Genomic DNA, 17,919 nt, shown 5'->3' with positions numbered 1-17,919 from the left:
GCCTATTATACCTCTACTGAATTTCTAAAGTCCTGCGTGCATCAAGCACTAAGTGCAGGATCTTTCCACAATATTTTTATCCCATAAAGGATCTATTCCATCTTCTACAAGAAATTGCTTATCTCCTAACATTTCCAGCCAATCCCACCGAGATACCAAGTTGTGACGTCAGACGCCAAGACACATGCGGCGCTGATCAGTCACCAGGTGAGAAGGGGAATCGGACGCTGCAAGACGGGTCTTAAGAATAACAGGTACTCGATTTTGTTTGGGACAATATTGTATAGTAACCTGTTTCACCCGGAGAGAATATCAATCGAGAAGTAACTTTCTGTAAACCACATCGGCTATAACGTTCATACACATTTGAACTGCTATTATTTACCTTTACACAGCTGGGTATACAAATACCATTTGAACTTGCCTATACGTTTAAAGATACGGATACTTATGCTTAACTCTATGTATGGGGCAGCATATGTTAACACTATTTAAAGTGTCATAAATAATCAATGTTTTCACATCCTGAATATTTTATATTATAGGGGAGACGTCCCTTTAATTTGATGTTTTTATTGTAACTTGTATTTTATATTCTATTTTATAAATATATTTGCTACTCACAGGGATTATTTAAATTCTTTCTGTATATCTTTCCAGAGTGTTAGATAATATGGTAATATAGATTTGAACACTATATAGTTTAAATCATTGTGGAAACTCTTATTCCAATTTAATATTTCACCTTATATTCACTACACGTATTTCACATATTTATAAATCTTGTATTGATAAATATCATCTAATTTTTAGTAAACCTTCAGCTATCAATAGCGCACCTATCACCCCCATTCACTTACTCGAGCAGTGGAAGTACACTTTCACTAGTGAATGAGAACAGACGAGCAGTGGAAGTACACTTTCACTAGTAAATGTGAACATACGAGCAGTGGAAGTACATTTTCAGTAGTGAATGTGAACAGACGGGCAGTGGAAGTACACTTTCACTAGTGAATGTGAACAGACAAGCAGTGAAAGTGCACTTTCACTAGTGAATATGAACAGACGAGCAGTGGAAGTACACTTTCACTAGTGAATATGAACAGACGAGCAGTGGAAGTGCACTTTCACTAGTGAATATCAACAGACGAGCAGTGGAAGTACACTTTCACTAGTGAATATGAATAGACAAGCAGTGGAAGTACACTTTCACTAGTGAATATGAACAGACGAGCAGTGGAAGTACACTTTCAGTAGTGAATGTGAACAGACAAGCAGTGGAAGTATACTTTCACTAGTGAATATGAACAGACAAGCACTGGAAGTACACTTTCACTAGTGAATATGAACAGACAAGCAGTGGAAGTACACTTTCACTAGTGAATATGAACAGACGAGCAGTGGAAGTACATTTTCACTAGTGAATGTGAACAGATACCACTAGTGCATATTTACTGATGACTTTAGTGAAGGTGAACATTCACTAGTAATAGTTTACCTTCTCTCACCGTCCGCTTTCACTGTAACATATACATCTCATCTGTAGTGTCCTTTAAATATATTTTTATGACCTACTGGATTTTGGAATATTTGTTTATTGAATCTGTAAAATGGGACGACTTGGAGAGGGAATGGAATTGACTAGGTCTGGATTTCCGAATGATTCTGGATTGGGGGTTTATACCAGTAATTTACCGATATTCAGGAAAAAAAAGCCTGGCAAAAGACGTGATAATGATTGATTGGCAAACATAGGCTTTATTTTTGCAATTTACAAGGAAAGTTATTATTGGAGTGGAAAAAAATGTTGTGTAGTGAGACTACAAGGGGGTAAACTACATGGTTTAAAACCTTGGGAAAAACTTGCCATGGCAAAACTTAATGCTTCTCCAGGACAGAAATTATTTTGACTCATATATGCTGCTCGTATTGTAACTGGTTTACCATACATTGAACAGTTATGAAGTGTTGCTTAAAGGGACATGAACCCCATTGTTTCTTCTTTCACAAGTCAGATAGATCATACAATTTTAAACAACTTTGCAATTGACTTTTATTATCTAATTTTCTTAATTGCCTTGGTATCCTTTGTTGAAGGAGAAGTAATGCACCACTGGGAGCTAGCTGAAAGCCAATGACAAGAGACATATATGTGCAACCACCAATCAACAGCTTCTGGACCTACCTATGTATACTTTTTTAACAAAAGATATAAAGAGAATTGAACAAATTTGATAATATAGACAAAATTAAAAGTTATCTAAAATGGTATGCTCTCTCTAATGAAAGTAAAATGTTGGGCTTAACGTACCTTTAAGAGATATAAAAGTGCAAAAAATAAAACTATCAGATGTGTTAGCGCATTTGGTTATTGCATTATTGCTTGAATATAATGTGCAAATACAATAAAGTAACTTTGATAACAGAGATACATTGAACGTCTCCTAAAATTGCAAGCTCTATCTGAACCATAAAAGTATAATGTTGACTTTCTATAAAAGCATTTGGCCTGATATAAATTGGAATTTGAGGAAGGAGAGAATAAGTAGATGTACTTGTTGGCTTCTTGAAGTAAGTTTACTTGTGGGCTCCTTGAAGTTATTTGCACATAAACCTAACATTTTACCTGCTTTTCATTTCCAAAGGTGAATAAGAAAATCCTACATAGATTTATATTACTCCTTAAATGTCTAGTTTCAGATATTTCTCAGAGAATAGCAAACCCGTTAAATTTTGTTATTAGTTTAAAAAAAAAGTCTAATTAACTTGATACCACAGTGAGAAGGACAAAACAATTGTCCGGCCTTTTATTATTAATTGTCATTGAATGTTTATTGAGAGAATGGCTAAAGGACAAGCCACCATATTGGCAGGAATTATGAACCAAGATGCAGCATTTTGTTTTGTTATAACGGACAAAAAATGGAAGCGATAACAGATTCTATTCTGTATGGGGGCCCTTTAAAAGAAATTAATATTTTTCCTTACAAACTGTGAATGTAAATCTGTAATTTTACATGAATATAGAATATAGTGCTCCAGGCACAACATGCACACTCTTAAGCCTAACTACTTGCTTTTCAACACAGGGCAACAAAGAAACAAAGTAAATTTGATAAAAGAATTAAAATGGAAAGTCTTTTATTTTTTAATAGAAAAAAATGGGTTTCACATCCCTTTAATGTTGGCTTTGAAGAGGCTTATGTGTTAATCATATTCATTAGCTATTCTTCTCTGTAATGGGATACTATGTTTTAATTCTACATCTATTTGGACAATATCACAATGATCGATATAAGACGATCTATAGACAAAGGGAATACTGTAATTTTAGCTGCTATTCATATTATAACATGACTCTGTCTTGTCCTTGCTTCTCCTTTTATCAAGATCTACCTGGTCTGCCTTTGATCCCACGTGGCTACTTACTGCTATAGAGTCATTTTGATGTAGCTAATGCCAAACATTAATGCTTTTTATCAATGCTGCAATTATTATTCTAGAAGTTCAACCATTATATTTGAAGGCCTGAATTGTTCTTGCCATTTTACAGCAACAACAACTATGAACAAAAAGGTTACACATATAAGTTCTTAAAATTAAGAGCATGTTACAAGATTGTTTTGTTTAATTTGGTATGAATTTAAAATATCTCAAGTCTGTGTTTGAATCTATATTTCAAAATTTGTTCTGGTTGGACAGTGTCCAAATATAATTATCAACATCAATCATATTAGTTTGTTCTCTTTGGACTGTTCTGTTTTTGCTTGCAGACCCACTTGAACTTACTGTTACCTACGTGGGTAAGGGACTTTCTACTCTGAACTGATGGCCTCATTGCAGTTTTTTTACAGTATGATCATTACTTTTAACAATAGCTATGTATTTATCTGTATTTTGTCCTACATAACATTGATTATTCTTAATAATGATAAAAAGTCTAAATTATGAGGACATATCCTTATGATGACAGCAGGCAGCCATTGCCGTGTGACTGGTCACTACTAATATGTATTTTCTGTTTCATTAGTTGTTTAAATCATACAGTGTTGAGTTTATGGCTTGTGACATGTCATGAGGTCCTTTTTATGTTTTATTTTTACAACAATAAGGTAGCTCTCTTCCATAAGATTTCTATGTTTCATATAATTTCTTCATACTCTTATATAATACAATTCTTATTAAATAATTTTACCCACAGCTTCTTCTGTATAAATGAAGTGAATGTGCAGACATTTATCAACATCGACTAGTTTACCTAAATTAAAATATAAAAATATCCACTATGAATCATATGTCATTAAGGACATGCCTTCTACTTCCTAATAACATTTTGCTTATTACTTTCTTTAAAACAGGCTTTATTGAAACCATATAGTTTTTCTTTTTTAACATTTTAGGGACTCACCAATGGGATATTTAAATAGCTTAATAAGGGACAGATTACAAGTGGAGCGCTAAATTTGCACTCAACTGAGTAATGTGCGCTGGTATAACAAGTTGACAGCAATGCAAATGCGAGCTTGCATTCGCATTGCTGGGAAGCATTGTGCTCACAAGAGTGCACTTCCATTTGCAATGATGGCATGAGAACTAGCGCACATATTAACACGTAAATATATATGTATATAAGCATATACATATATATTTGCTGGTAGCACACAGTTTCCTTAGACTTTTTTTTTTCTAACATTCATTTAAACAAACTGAAATAATTCAGGATTTTGAAGACAGAGTCATTCTGTATAAACCTTTTCATTAAGAAAAACATAGAACCTTTGAGAATTGAATGTGCTGTCATCCCATTAAGTAAAGCCCTGTGAAATAGCAAATGAGTCTCTATGCGTCTGTCCAATTGCTCTGAGGGACAGCAGTATAGTTATAACAAGCCATATGCAAACAGTAAAGCAGGTTGCCTAGCAATCAAGGGAACAGACATTTGAATGATATTTCAGTACAAATATAAAACACCATCTGAGATGTGAGGAATGGATTTCCTGGTAAAATATATTTAAATTAAAACGATAGTAAAGCAATTTTTTACAAGGAATATGCATCCTTTCCTCTAAATAGAAGCATGCAAACATGCTCTTCTCTCACTATTGAGTGGCAGATTAAACTTCTAACTTGCTATACTGGCCAGTGACAACCGTAAAAAGTAGAGCGAACTATGGGAGATGGAAGTGGTAAGTATACCAGTACCTATGGGGTTAATAAAAAGTTAATTCTGATAACAATTATAAAAGTGGCATTAACACTAGCACATTATGTGCAGTGCTATAAAGTATATACCTTGTAAATATTTAGCTTTACTGCCCCTTTAAATATTAGAAAAAACACACTGTATTTAATTGACTATTTGTAATCTGTATTCTGTTAGTTTTCATTTCTTGTATGCCTTAAAGGTACAGTCTACACTAAAATTGTTATTGTTTAAAAAGATAGATAATGCCTCTATATATATACTATATTAATATACTTTATAACATTTAAACCTCTAAATGTCTGCCTGTTTGTAAGCCACTGCAGACAGCCTCTTATCACATGCTTTTTATTTACTTTCCACAAGACAAGGTCCGAGGAGTTATTTAAGAGTTAGCACAAAACAGTACTAAATGCAAGTCAATAGATAATAAATAAAAAGTCATGTGATCAGGGGGCTATTCAGAAGATGCTTAGTTACAAGGTAATCACAGAGGTAAAATGTATATTAATATAACTGTGTTGGTTATGCAAAACTGGAGAATGGGATATCCATGGTTTCATGTAATAGAGTTTTGCAAAATTGGTTTGTTTTTCTTATTATTGTGCGTACTATGCACTGAATGTTATCATGCTAGTGTGCTAAATACCCATACAAAATACCTGTTTTCTATTTGAGGTAATATTGGTGCATAATATACTTGAGCAAAAACACCATAGATTTGTTCTTAAAAGGACATTAATTGCTTTGAGCTAGTTACTTACAAGGTTTAATTATGCATAGTAAAAACATAACTTTACATACTTTAATTATTTATTTTACCCAATTATCAATTCATTTTTTGTTTATCTAATTCTGAGCCCTAAAAATGCAAAGTGCATGCTTCTGAAGGCTAACCCTGCTACATGTATGTTCCTAATTGGCCTCAACAGGGTGGAATACATCAGGAACTATGAACCAATAAATCTTCTGCTAATATAATAACCACCTAGGGGGTCGATTTATCAAGCTATGCCAGACAGGGGCATACATACGCACTCCTGTCCGCTGTAGCTCGCCTCTGGCGGGCTGATTTATGCTGCCGGAATTCAGCATTGCACAATAACGCAATTTTGCACTCTAGTGCAACGCCGCCCCCTGTCCGCGCACAGCCAATCACACGCAGGCAGGAGCTATCAATCTCCCCGGTCAGATGAGATCAGGGATATTGAAATTCGCCACCTAAGATAACTGCTGCTTCATAAATATGGACTGCAGGTTCTCTTGTGATAAATCAACCCCTTAGTCTTGTCTATACCAATAGCAAGTGTGGTTTGGCTTCTCCAATTAAGGCAAGCATTGGGGGGATTTTGACTATTGAAAAACAGCAAATGATCATTTGTTTTAAAACATTTACACTTTGCTGATACATTATTCTACAACAAGACAACAAAAATGTCTTGTATTTACAAGGAGGTTTGTGTCTCTTTAGCTTTAGAGCATATATCATAGTATATCATAAATTGAAGCAGAAAATAAAAAAACAATTACAAAGAATCTGATTACCTGTGATCAACCTTTTGTTTACAGCTAACCTAAGCTGATCTATGACATACCTAAAGCATATGTTGTCTGCCAGCACAAAAAATCCTATGTATGTAGTGTGTTTTTTTAAGCTGCATAAGCAGAATCAAATTAACCCTACTGGAACTTGTAAAAAAAGGTTTACTTTAACAATGTTTATAAGCAATTTATAGTGCTAATGGGTAACTTAAAACTCTTTAAGAACAAACAAGCAAAGAGATGTTTTTTTTAAATAAAGAGTTAATACTTTTTACTTTGTTCAAAGAAGTGGAAACTGAACTGAGGCTAATGGGGTAGTGAAGTAATTTAATTCAAGTTGTATGAACTTAATTCCGTTCTTGTAAATATTATACTAAATTCCTAAGATTAATTTTGTGAACTTTATCAGTACAAACTTACAAAAAACACTCTTATTGGAGTCTAAAGATTTCAGTGCTGATAACTTACATCTCTAAGCTGATAACCTACATCTCAATGCTGATATCCTACATCTCAATGTTAATAACATACATTTCAATGCTGATGACCTACATCTCAAAGCTGATAAGCTACATCTCAATGCTGATAACCTACATCTCAATGCTGATAACCTACACCTCAATGCTGATAACCTACATCTCAATGCTGATATCCTACATCTCAATGTTAATAACATACATTTCAATGCTGATGACCTACATCTCAAAGCTGATAAGCTACATCTCAATGCTGATAACCTACATCTCAATGTTGATAACCTACATCTCTATGCTGATAACCTACACCTCAATGTTGATAACCTACATCTCTAAGCTGATAACCTACATCTCTACATTAAAGCCTCATTCTTACATTTCATCTTTAGCATCTCATAAAAGATTGTACAAACAAGAATAAGATTTAAGCAATGATAACATACAGCTCAATGCTGATAACCTACATCTCAATGCTGATGACCTGCACCTCAATGCTGATAACCTACACCTCAATGCTGATAACCTACACCTCAATGCTGAAAACCTACACCTTAATGCTGATAACCTACATCACAATGCTGATAACCTACACCTCAATGCAGATAACCTACACCTCAATGCTTATAACCTACATCTTAATGCTGATAACCCACATCTCAATGCTTATAACCTACATCTCAATGTTGATAACTTACATCTCTATGCTGATAACCTACATCTCTATGCTGATAACCTACATCTCTAAATTAAAGCCTCATTCTTACGTTTCATCTTTAGCATCTCATAAAAGATTGTACAAACAAGAATAAGATGTAAACAATGTTAAATACATCAGCCTTGCATTTATCCCAATAAATGTTTTGTCTGAAAAATTTGAGCCATCTTTGATTCATTTTATGAATAAGAATAATTCTTTTTTGTGTCATATAATCGTTTTAGAAATTAACATTAAATGGTATACAACTTTTAACATAAAACATACAAATTCATTGTCAAATTGCAGTATCCCATCTTACTTTTAAGGTTCTTCTCTAGATAAAAAAATGATATTACTTCACTTATTACTTTAGTAGTAAATACTTTAGTTATACAAATATCAAGAGGAAATTGAACCATGTGTGCCCATAACAATACATGAAATATCTTTTTGTAGTATTACTAATTTTATACAGCTTTTAATACTGAAACAAACATTTTTATCAACATCTCAGGGGGGGTTAGTTTGTAAACCAAAATACAATACAGATACAATGTAAAAGCTCCTTTATTCAGCATGCAGGGAATAGGGATAAAATATGCAGCTTATCTAAGACGTTATGGTTCACTGACTCTATGTAGAAAAAAACAAAAATATGCATTCTTTATAAATGAAGTAATGCAATACTTACTTGTAATATTCAATGAAAAAAGACAAGCAGTAAGCTAGTTAGTACATTATATAGTCATACATACTTCTGTATGCAATTAGTCATCAAATACTGACTAAAAGAAAAGTTGTAACATTTGATTTTCTTCTAATATATAATTAAAATTTTATTGAGCTATCGCTGTATATATATATATATATATATATATATATATATATATATATATATATATATATATATGCCATATATATTATAAAAATTTAATAAAGACTAAATTGTACATCATTATAAAACATTCAAAAAGCATTTTCTTTTTTCTTTATTTAAATGTAAACTTTGTCTGATCTATTACTCCATTAATATCATTATATACCCTAATATTACTACTGCCTATGCTGTAAGAGGTAGCCTTATCCATTGTTCTATGATATATTTCTTTATTCTTACCACTGTGAGCAAGAATGACCATACTATGATCTGTTTGTAATTTCATTATTCTCCGCACTTTATCATTAATAATTACACTATACTATACACAGCATTAATAATGTTCCATTTTACTTGAAGTATAATATTTTTACCATGGCCGATTGAAATACATTTTTGTGTGTATAATGAGCAATAGTTGAAGGGACATCAAACTCAACATTTTTATTTCATAATTCAGATTTTTGCTTTTCAGCAAAGTATATCAAGATAAGGAAGCTAATTAGACAATAGTAATAAATTGGAAAGTCGTTTAAATTTATATGCTCTGAGGCCGATTTATCAAACAGTCAATCGGACCCAATGCATCTGTTTCCGCGCGAGCCTTCAGGCTCACCGGAAACAGGAGTTAAGAAGCAGCTTAAGGCCGCTGCTCCTTAACTCATACACCTCCTCTGAGGCGGCGGACAGCAATCCACCTGATCGTGTATCATCGGGTTGATTGACACCCCCGGCCGTGAATCTGCAGGGGGCGGAATTGCACAAGCAGTGCACCAGAACTGCTTGTGCAATGTTAAATGCCGACATTGTATGCTGTCGGCATTCAGTGATGTCAGGCGGACATGATCCGTCACAGAAAGAAAAACATTTTTGTTTTTTTGTCTCCCTTTATGTCAGATTTCCCTTGGTGCACACCTGTGCTGCTTAAATAATAGAATGCATTGCACAAATTCAAGAGGAGTACTTCAAGGCATTAGAAAACCCCTTTCAATCAACTTTTCTAATGATTTTGCAAATTACTGTTTTAACAGGCTTGATCACTAGTGGAAGCTGGTTTGTCAGATCTGGTCTTTCTGAGCATTTTTTTATGTTTCTGTTCAATAAACACAGTCATTTAAAGGTTTATTAAACAGTGTAAAAAATAGAATATAGCTCAAATCGAATTTTTTAAAATGTGAAATATGAGCACAACTATTAAATGATCGCTAGAATGTTCATTCATGGTTGCAATTGTTTAACCTTAAAAATGTAAATTATAAAATTAGTGGAAGAGGAAACAGTTTGTACATTTTTATTTATGCGGAGTGAAATTTTGCATTAAAGCTCGTTATTTATTTTGGGCCATATACCTCTAATTTCACTTTGAAAATCAGGGGTTTCTTAATTCTGAGAACTGAAAAGTCACACTGCAGACTTCTCATTTCTGGCACTGCTACATATCAGTCTCTAACTGGCCTTAGCAGAGATGATAAGATACCATAAAAGCAATGCAAATTTTGGTAACAAAATCATAATAGCAAATCTAATCTACTCCAAGTCATTGACTGTTCTATCCAAAAATGGAAACTGGTGTGGGCAGTCTGACCTTTTACAGACAATAGAAGCAAACAATTAGTTAATGCGTTCATAAACATTTTACATTTGAAATGAATACAGCATTTTCACACCACATACTGATTGATTGAAATGGGGGCAAATGTTTGTGCTTTTTTTGTTTAGAGTTAATTTGTATAATTAATGTAAGATACGCTTATGAAATGGATGTAATAATATCAATTATTTTATTTTTTTTAAATAAAAGTGGATTGGAGTAAAAAAGGGTATAAGCAACTGTTATTTTCAATGATGAAGGCAACCATATTATTTCATAGACTACTGGTCGTAGCTATAATTTGATACAGTAATTTATGTGAATTTAACCTAGATTCCACATATAAGGTTACCATGTCTATAAGTTGCAGTCTTAGGGCTCTTTTACAAAACTAAGTCCAAACATTTCAGGCTCACGCAAGCCTTGTCCGCCTGGTATTTGATAAATGGGGTCCTTACTCTGTAGTGTATGCAGTTTTTTTTATGTTTTTCAACCAAATTTGTTTTACTATATGTTTAACCCCCTGCAAATTTATGGATACTCAGAGTTTTTCTGTGCCATTGCAGATGAGGATACAGTTGGTAAGCAAATAAGTGCCAGGCATACTTGTATATGTGTATGCTCCAGTCGCTATCCTCATCTGGGGTAAGGGGGTGTTCCTGGAATTTATTTTTGATTATTTATTTAACCCTTTTGAAGGTTGAATACATACCCCACCATTTATAATATTACAGGTGGACAAGGAAAGCTGTGTTTGGGGTGAGTGAGGCAGCATCCATTTCTGAAATTTAAGATTACACAAGAAATTATTGACAATGATGAATGACTGTTGCTTCTTAACTTGCAGTTGTAGGCTTGTGTGAGTGAGCCGGCACCTCAAGTGCTCTTGATAAATGGCTCTGTAGTAAATGAAAGAAGTTTTTTTAAATGAAATGTTCCAATGAAACAGAGCATTTTATTTTTTATGCTAGAATGTCCTTTTCCAAAAGCAAGTGAAAACCATGTTTACATTAATAGATAGAAAGTAATTACAGCCCAGTACATTCTATTTTTATATTTATTACGTAATTAATATGTCTGATTCCACATATCTAAATATTTTAATCTTAATACACAGTTGTCTCTGTACATTTCCTAGGTCTGGCAAAGGCATATTACATTCGAGGCAAAGCTAACGCAGAAGTCTGGAATGAGGCTGAAGCGAAGGCAGATTTTGACAAAGTCAAGGAAATGGATCCAACTATGAGTCGTGTACTAAAAAAAGAAATACAGTTGCTGGAGAATAGAATGCAAGAAAAGAGTGAGGAAGACAAGATAAAGTACAAAAATCTCTTCTCATAGCATATCTATTGGATACCACCATTTTTTTAAAACTGATTCTAAGAGGGGGTCTAATGAATTCAACTCAAGAGTTGTTCACTATTTACTTGTGTATTTAACTGAATGGTCATAAGAAACATACAGTAAGCTGTCCTTAAATACCACATAACACAAATTGATGGAAAATTATGATGAAAAAAAGTGTATTAATAAAGCAATGTTATCCTTAAAGGGACATAATACCCATACGCTAAATCAGTTTAAAATGATGCAGCAATACTGAATATAAGCTGCCAAGGAAATATCCTCTAAACATCTGTATGTAAAAAGGGAAGATATTTTGCCTCAAAATGTCTTCAGCTCAGAACAGGAAATGCTCTGTTAACAGCTATACTTCTGCTACTGTCAGCATGTAAACAATAACAACAGACAATCATATTCATCAGTGGTGATGTCATACTTTGCTTTTCTCATGAGATTTCACTGAAATTTTGTGAGATTTCATAGTAAACTTACTTAAACTTTATAGGGAAATAACACAACTGTGCCTGTGCATGCCAGAAGCTTGCTCCCTTACAAGTCCTGGGACTAGCATCCTGATTGGCTGCTTAAAATCCCTTTACAATAGGATGTGGCTATTGAAAAAATTGTGAGGGGAAATATCTTCCTTTTTTACATAGTGATGTTCAGATGATATTTTCTAATCAGCTTTTTTTAACTACGCTGCATCACTTTCAATTGCTTCTAGGTATCATGTTCCTTTAAGTAATTTTTTTGTGTGCATGTGTACATTTTAATACATTTTAATGAGACATATCTCTTCTGAAGTATAATTGAAGATTATTAAAAGCATGTTGACTTTATTATACTATCTATATTGTAAGTAAGTAGCAACATATTTACCTTATTATAATTAATTTGTTAATAGTAAATACAAAATAAAGAGGGTAGCACCATAGTAGCCTCCATCATTTTCTCATTTATGTTTTTTTTCTATGTCAAAATATCACTAAAATTGCATTACTGTTTGTATTGTATGTTAATTTTTTTTGTTTATTTTATTTTGCTAATGATTCTATAGAATATTTTGTTGGACTAATGTTAGATATTTTTGAGCAAAAGTGAAAGAAATATATGAAACTCAATATTTGCTTTTTACATTTCCAAGACATTCTTCAAATATGACATTTAGAGCATTATAAAAGTGTTGTCCATACACAAACTGTTTTAAATTCTTTAAACCCCTATTTATATTTCCAACTGTCTCCCATATTTGTCTCATGGTCATTTTTGTTCTTCTTTAAAATATTAATGAGAGTACAAGAAGCGCAAACAAGCTTGAGTAATTTATTAAGTATATGTATTAAAAATAAACATAGTAACTTACACTTACGTAAGCAAATTAAATCTCCAGATTAAATCAAATCAAAGACAGCAGCAGCCAGAGTCCTGATCGACAGGCAGAAGTATGTCCAAAGTTTTGCGGTGGACCGCCGAACACAAAGCCGGCGTCTGACATCACTGTAGGATACAGGATCCGGAGCATCCCCCTTTAGGCCTTAACCTCTCAGCTGCAAACACTGTCGATGAAGGCGAACCACACTTGACGATATCCCTACGCATTTCGTCTGGAGGGCCTCGGTTTAGGGAGAGTAATGCTGCAGCAAAGTGTTTACATGAGAAGTGGCACAGGCTTTGTAGCTTGTCATACTGACATGGTAGTGCACATATAAGAAAAGTGTGTTTGCAGTACACAGCAGTTTTTTTTTTTAGTGTCCTAGCCAGAATGCTGCCATCGCAGGTCTTACTCTCTTGCTTTTTCTGTAGATGATCCAGATCTTGCTGGGTGAGGGGAAAGCCAGGGAGGGCAGAGTGCATAGCGAGTGGAACAGCCTCACCTAGGTGTGCAACAGTTAACTTTTAGAGTGAAAAGTAATGTATATGTGCGCTAACACCTAAAGGGGTTAAGGGGTTTATAATAAAATGGACTCTGATATAAAACGTAAATCTGTAAAATTGTAGATTTGTAGATAGTATGTAAAAATGTAAATGGTATAAAATATTTAATATTCATAAATGACCGGTTATTGAAAATATTTACCCCCCAGGCAGAAGCAAAATAGTGAAGATAGGCGATTGCAGTGCCTATCTGATTGAGTGTGAATCCTGTCACTCACTGAGACACGGACCAATCAGATGTATGGAATCACCGGAAGTGATGTCAGATTGGAGTTTTCGATGTATTGGAATTCTCGATAGAACCCCGAAATGCAAGTTAACTGTTGCATATAGAAAACAAAAGGTTAAGTGATGGGCTGGTAAAAGCCCCTGCACGTATACACTTCTACTCCCCAAAAAAACTGAAAAAAATATAATGTTTAGAGTAAAAAGTAATGTATATGTGCGCTAACAGCTAAAGGGGTTAATAAAAAAAAATGGATATAAAACGTAAATCTGTAAAATTGTAGATTTGTAGATGGTATGTAAAAATGTAAATGGTATAAAATATTAAATATTTAATATTTATTATCTTCACATGTACTTGAGTGTACTTGAGTATATAAAGTATATAAGCAATACTAAAAATAGTACAAATCAGCCAATCAGAATTTTCCTACCTTAATTCCGATTGGCTGATAGAATCCTATCAGCCAATCGGAATTCGAGGGACGCCATCTTGGATGACGTCCCTTAAAGGAACCGTCATTCTTCAGTTGGACATCGTTGGAAGAAGATGGGTCCACGCTGGAGGTCTTCACGATGGAGCCGGTCCTCATCGGATGAAGATAGAAGATGCCGCTTGGAAGAAGATGGTTGCCGGTCCGGATCTACTCTTCTTCCCGGATAGGATGAAGACTTTGGACCCTCTTCTGGACTTCTTCAGCCGTCGGATGATGGATGTCTAGCCCCCGCTTGGGTTGGATGAAGATTTTGGAGCCAGGACCGATCGGTGTGATACCCGGCAAGGTGAAGATAAGGTAGGAAGATCTTCAGGGGCTTAGTGTTAGGTTTATTTAAGGGGGGTTTGGGTTAGATTAGGGGTATGTGGGTGGTGGGTTGTAATGTTGGGGGGGTATTGTATGTGTTTTTTTACAGGCAAAAGAGCTGAATTTCTTGGGGCATGCCCCGCAAAGGGCCCTGTTCAGGGCTGGTAAGGTAAAAGAGCTTTGAACTTTTGTAATTTAGAATAGGGTAGGGCATTTTTTTATTTTGGGGGTCTTTGTTATTTTATTAGGGGGCTTAGAGTAGGTGTAATTAGTTTAAAATTGTTGTAATTTTTTTCTAATGTTTGTAAATATTTTTTTATTTTTTGTAACTTAGTTCTTTTTTATTTTTTGTACTTTAGTTAGTTTATTTAATTGTATTTATTTGTAGATATTGTATTTAATTCATTTATTGATAGTGTAGTGTTAGGTTTAATTGTAGGTAATTGTAGGTATTTTATTTAATTAATTTATTGATAGTGTAGTGTTAGGTTTAATTGTAACTTAGGTTTGGATTTATTTTACAGGTAAATTTGTAATTATTTTAACTATTTTAGCTATTAAATAGTTCTTAACTATTTAACAGCTATTGTACCTGGTTAAAATAAATACAAAGTTACCTGTAAAATAAATATAAATCCTAAAATAGCTATAATATAATTATAATTTATATTGTAGCTATATTAGGATTTATTTTACAGGTAAGTATTTAGCTTTAAATAGGAATAATTTATTTAATAAGAGTTAATTAATTTCGTTAGATTTAAATTATATTTAATTTAGGGGGGTGTTAGTGTTAGGGTTAGACTTAGCTTTAGGGGTTAATACATTTATTAGAATAGCGGTGAGCTCCAGTCGGCAGATTAGGGGTTAATGTTTGAAGTTAGGTGTCGGCGATTTTAGGGAGGGCAGATTAGGGGTTAATACTATTTATTATAGGGTTAGTGAGGCGGATTAGGGGTTAATAACTTTATTATAATAGCGGTGCGGTCCGCTCTGCAGATTAGGGGTTAATAAGTGTAGGCAGGTGGAGGCGACGTTGTGGAGGGCAGATTAGGGGTTAATAAATATAATATAGGGGTCGGCGGTGTTAGGGGCAGCAGATTAGGGGTACATAGGGATAATGTAAGTAGCGGCGGTTTACGGAGCGGCAGATTAGGGGTTAAAAATAATATGCAGGGGTCAGCGATAGCGGGGGCGGCAGAATAGGGGTTAATAAGTGTAATGTTAGGGGTGTTTAGACTCAAGGTACATGTTAGGGTGTTAGGTGCAGACGTAGGAAGTGTTTCCCCATAGACAACAATGGGGCTGCGTTAGGAGCTGAACGTGGCTTTTTTGCAGGTGTTAGGTTTTTTTTCAGCTCACACAGCCCCATTGTTTTCTATGGGGGAATCGTGCACGAGCACGTTTTTGAGGCTGGCCGCGTCCGTAAGCAACTCTGGTATCGAGAGTTGCAGTGGCGTTAAATATGCTCTACCCTCCCTTTTTGGAGCCTAACGCAGCCATTCTGTGAACTCTCAATACCAGAGGTATTTAAAAGGTGCGGCCAGAAAAAAGCCAGCGTTAGCTACGCGGGTCGTTACCGACAAAACTCTAAATCTAGGCCTTTGTGTTTTATTTGGTTATTCTTTGTGAACAATACCTTATTTTACCAATTGTTTTAATAAGGGATTCTTTGTCATTTATCCTTTTAAGAAGTATTGTTATCCAACTTTTAAATATTTTCAAGGTCATTTGTACTATTTTTAGCATTGTTTATATACTTTATATTCTCAATAAGTACATGTGAAGATAATAAATATTAAATATTTTATATTTTATACCATTTACATTTTTACATACCATCTACAAATCTACAATTTTACAGATTTACGTTTTATATTTTTTTATTAACCCCTTAACCCCTTTAGCTGTTAGCGCACATATACATTACTTTTTACTCTAAACATTATATTTTTTCAGTTTTTTTGGGGAGCAGAGGTGTATACGTACAGGGGCTTTTACCAGTCCATCAATTAACCTTTTGTTTTCTATATGCAACAGTTAACTTGCATTTCCGGGTTCTATCAAGAATTCCAATACATTGAAAACTCCAATCTGACGTCACTTCCGGTGATTCTATACATCTGATTGGTCCGTGTCTCAGTGAGTGACAGGATTCACACCCAATGAGATGGGCACTGCAATCGCCTATCTTCACTATTTTGCTTCTGCCTGGGGAGTTTCAAGGGGGGCTCATTCCCCAAGGTTTACTTGGGGTGTATGCCAGAGGATCGGCAGTGAGCCCCCCAAGACAGGCAAAAAACAGATAGTGAAAATAGAAGAGTCACCAGAAGTGACATCAGATTGTAGTTTTTGAGGAATTGTGGAGTACTCGGCAGAACACCGGTCCTGTGTAAGAAGTACACAGTTCGAAACTCTGACATGTGGTAACACTCAGGAGGCTCTCGGAGGATCCGCCGCTGACCAAGCATATGAGATATAATGCAGCATTGGTTTAAAGCTTACCTACCTTATAAGCTGGGCATCTCCGATGCCATCCTCTACAGTCTGCACATCAGTAACTTGCAAGACGCATACTGATGTCTAGACCTGAGTCAGGGATTCCCAGTTTATAATGTAAATAAGTTCACGTTTGCAACATTTCATGCTTCCTACAGTTTCCCAATCTTAAGCCTTTAAAAAAAAAAAAAAAAAAAATCCCCTTATTAATAAAAAACCCTGCTGTTCCTTCTTTGGCTGTGTGTGCATGAGAGATCAATTGTGCTCTGAAGAGATTCCTGTATGGTGTGCAGAAGTGCCGGTATGGTGTACCTTTGCGTACTGGCAGAAAAAAGCCCTGTATATATATATATATATATATATATATATATATATATATTTGTCAATAAATAGAGCATATTCTGCTATGTGAAGAACATTGGAGTGTGAAATTTTTATATTTTCATGTTGGGTTAGCACACTTGAGAATATGCGATCGTGTTTGCGCAAAAGTAGCCTATTTTGATGGGCTGGGGTTTCAAATAGCAAATACAGCTTTTTAACCCCTTAACGACCAGCATCGTACCCTGTACGTTGCTGCAGTCCTGGGCTTCTCTCTGCTGCGATCTCGCTAAAAATAGTGAGATTGCACTATTTCTGCATGCCCCATAAGTAGGGCACTGCAGAAATAGATTTGCAGAGTTTTCGATGCAGAGAGGTCTACTCTGTGGCCCTCTCTGCATCAGAC

The 17,919-nt window shown here is 34.7% G+C and overlaps 1 protein-coding gene across 1 annotated transcript in view; it reads left to right on the top strand.

Moving 5' to 3' along the window:
• Positions 1 to 11,727, top strand: part of AIPL1 (aryl hydrocarbon receptor interacting protein like 1) — a 200,365-nt gene extending 188,638 nt beyond the window's left edge. Inside the window, exon 7 of the mRNA XM_053704603.1 lies at positions 11,525 to 11,727. Coding sequence (XP_053560578.1) covers positions 11,525 to 11,727 — 203 coding nt within the window. The remainder of the gene's footprint in view (positions 1 to 11,524) is intronic.
• The last annotated feature ends 6,192 nt before the right edge of the window (positions 11,728 to 17,919 follow it).

Source organism: Bombina bombina, chromosome 3 (genome assembly GCF_027579735.1).
Source record: "Bombina bombina isolate aBomBom1 chromosome 3, aBomBom1.pri, whole genome shotgun sequence".
Taxonomy (NCBI): domain Eukaryota; kingdom Metazoa; phylum Chordata; class Amphibia; order Anura; family Bombinatoridae; genus Bombina; species Bombina bombina.
Note: the sequence above shows the minus strand (reverse complement) of the source record. Positions and strands in the feature narration are given on the sequence as shown.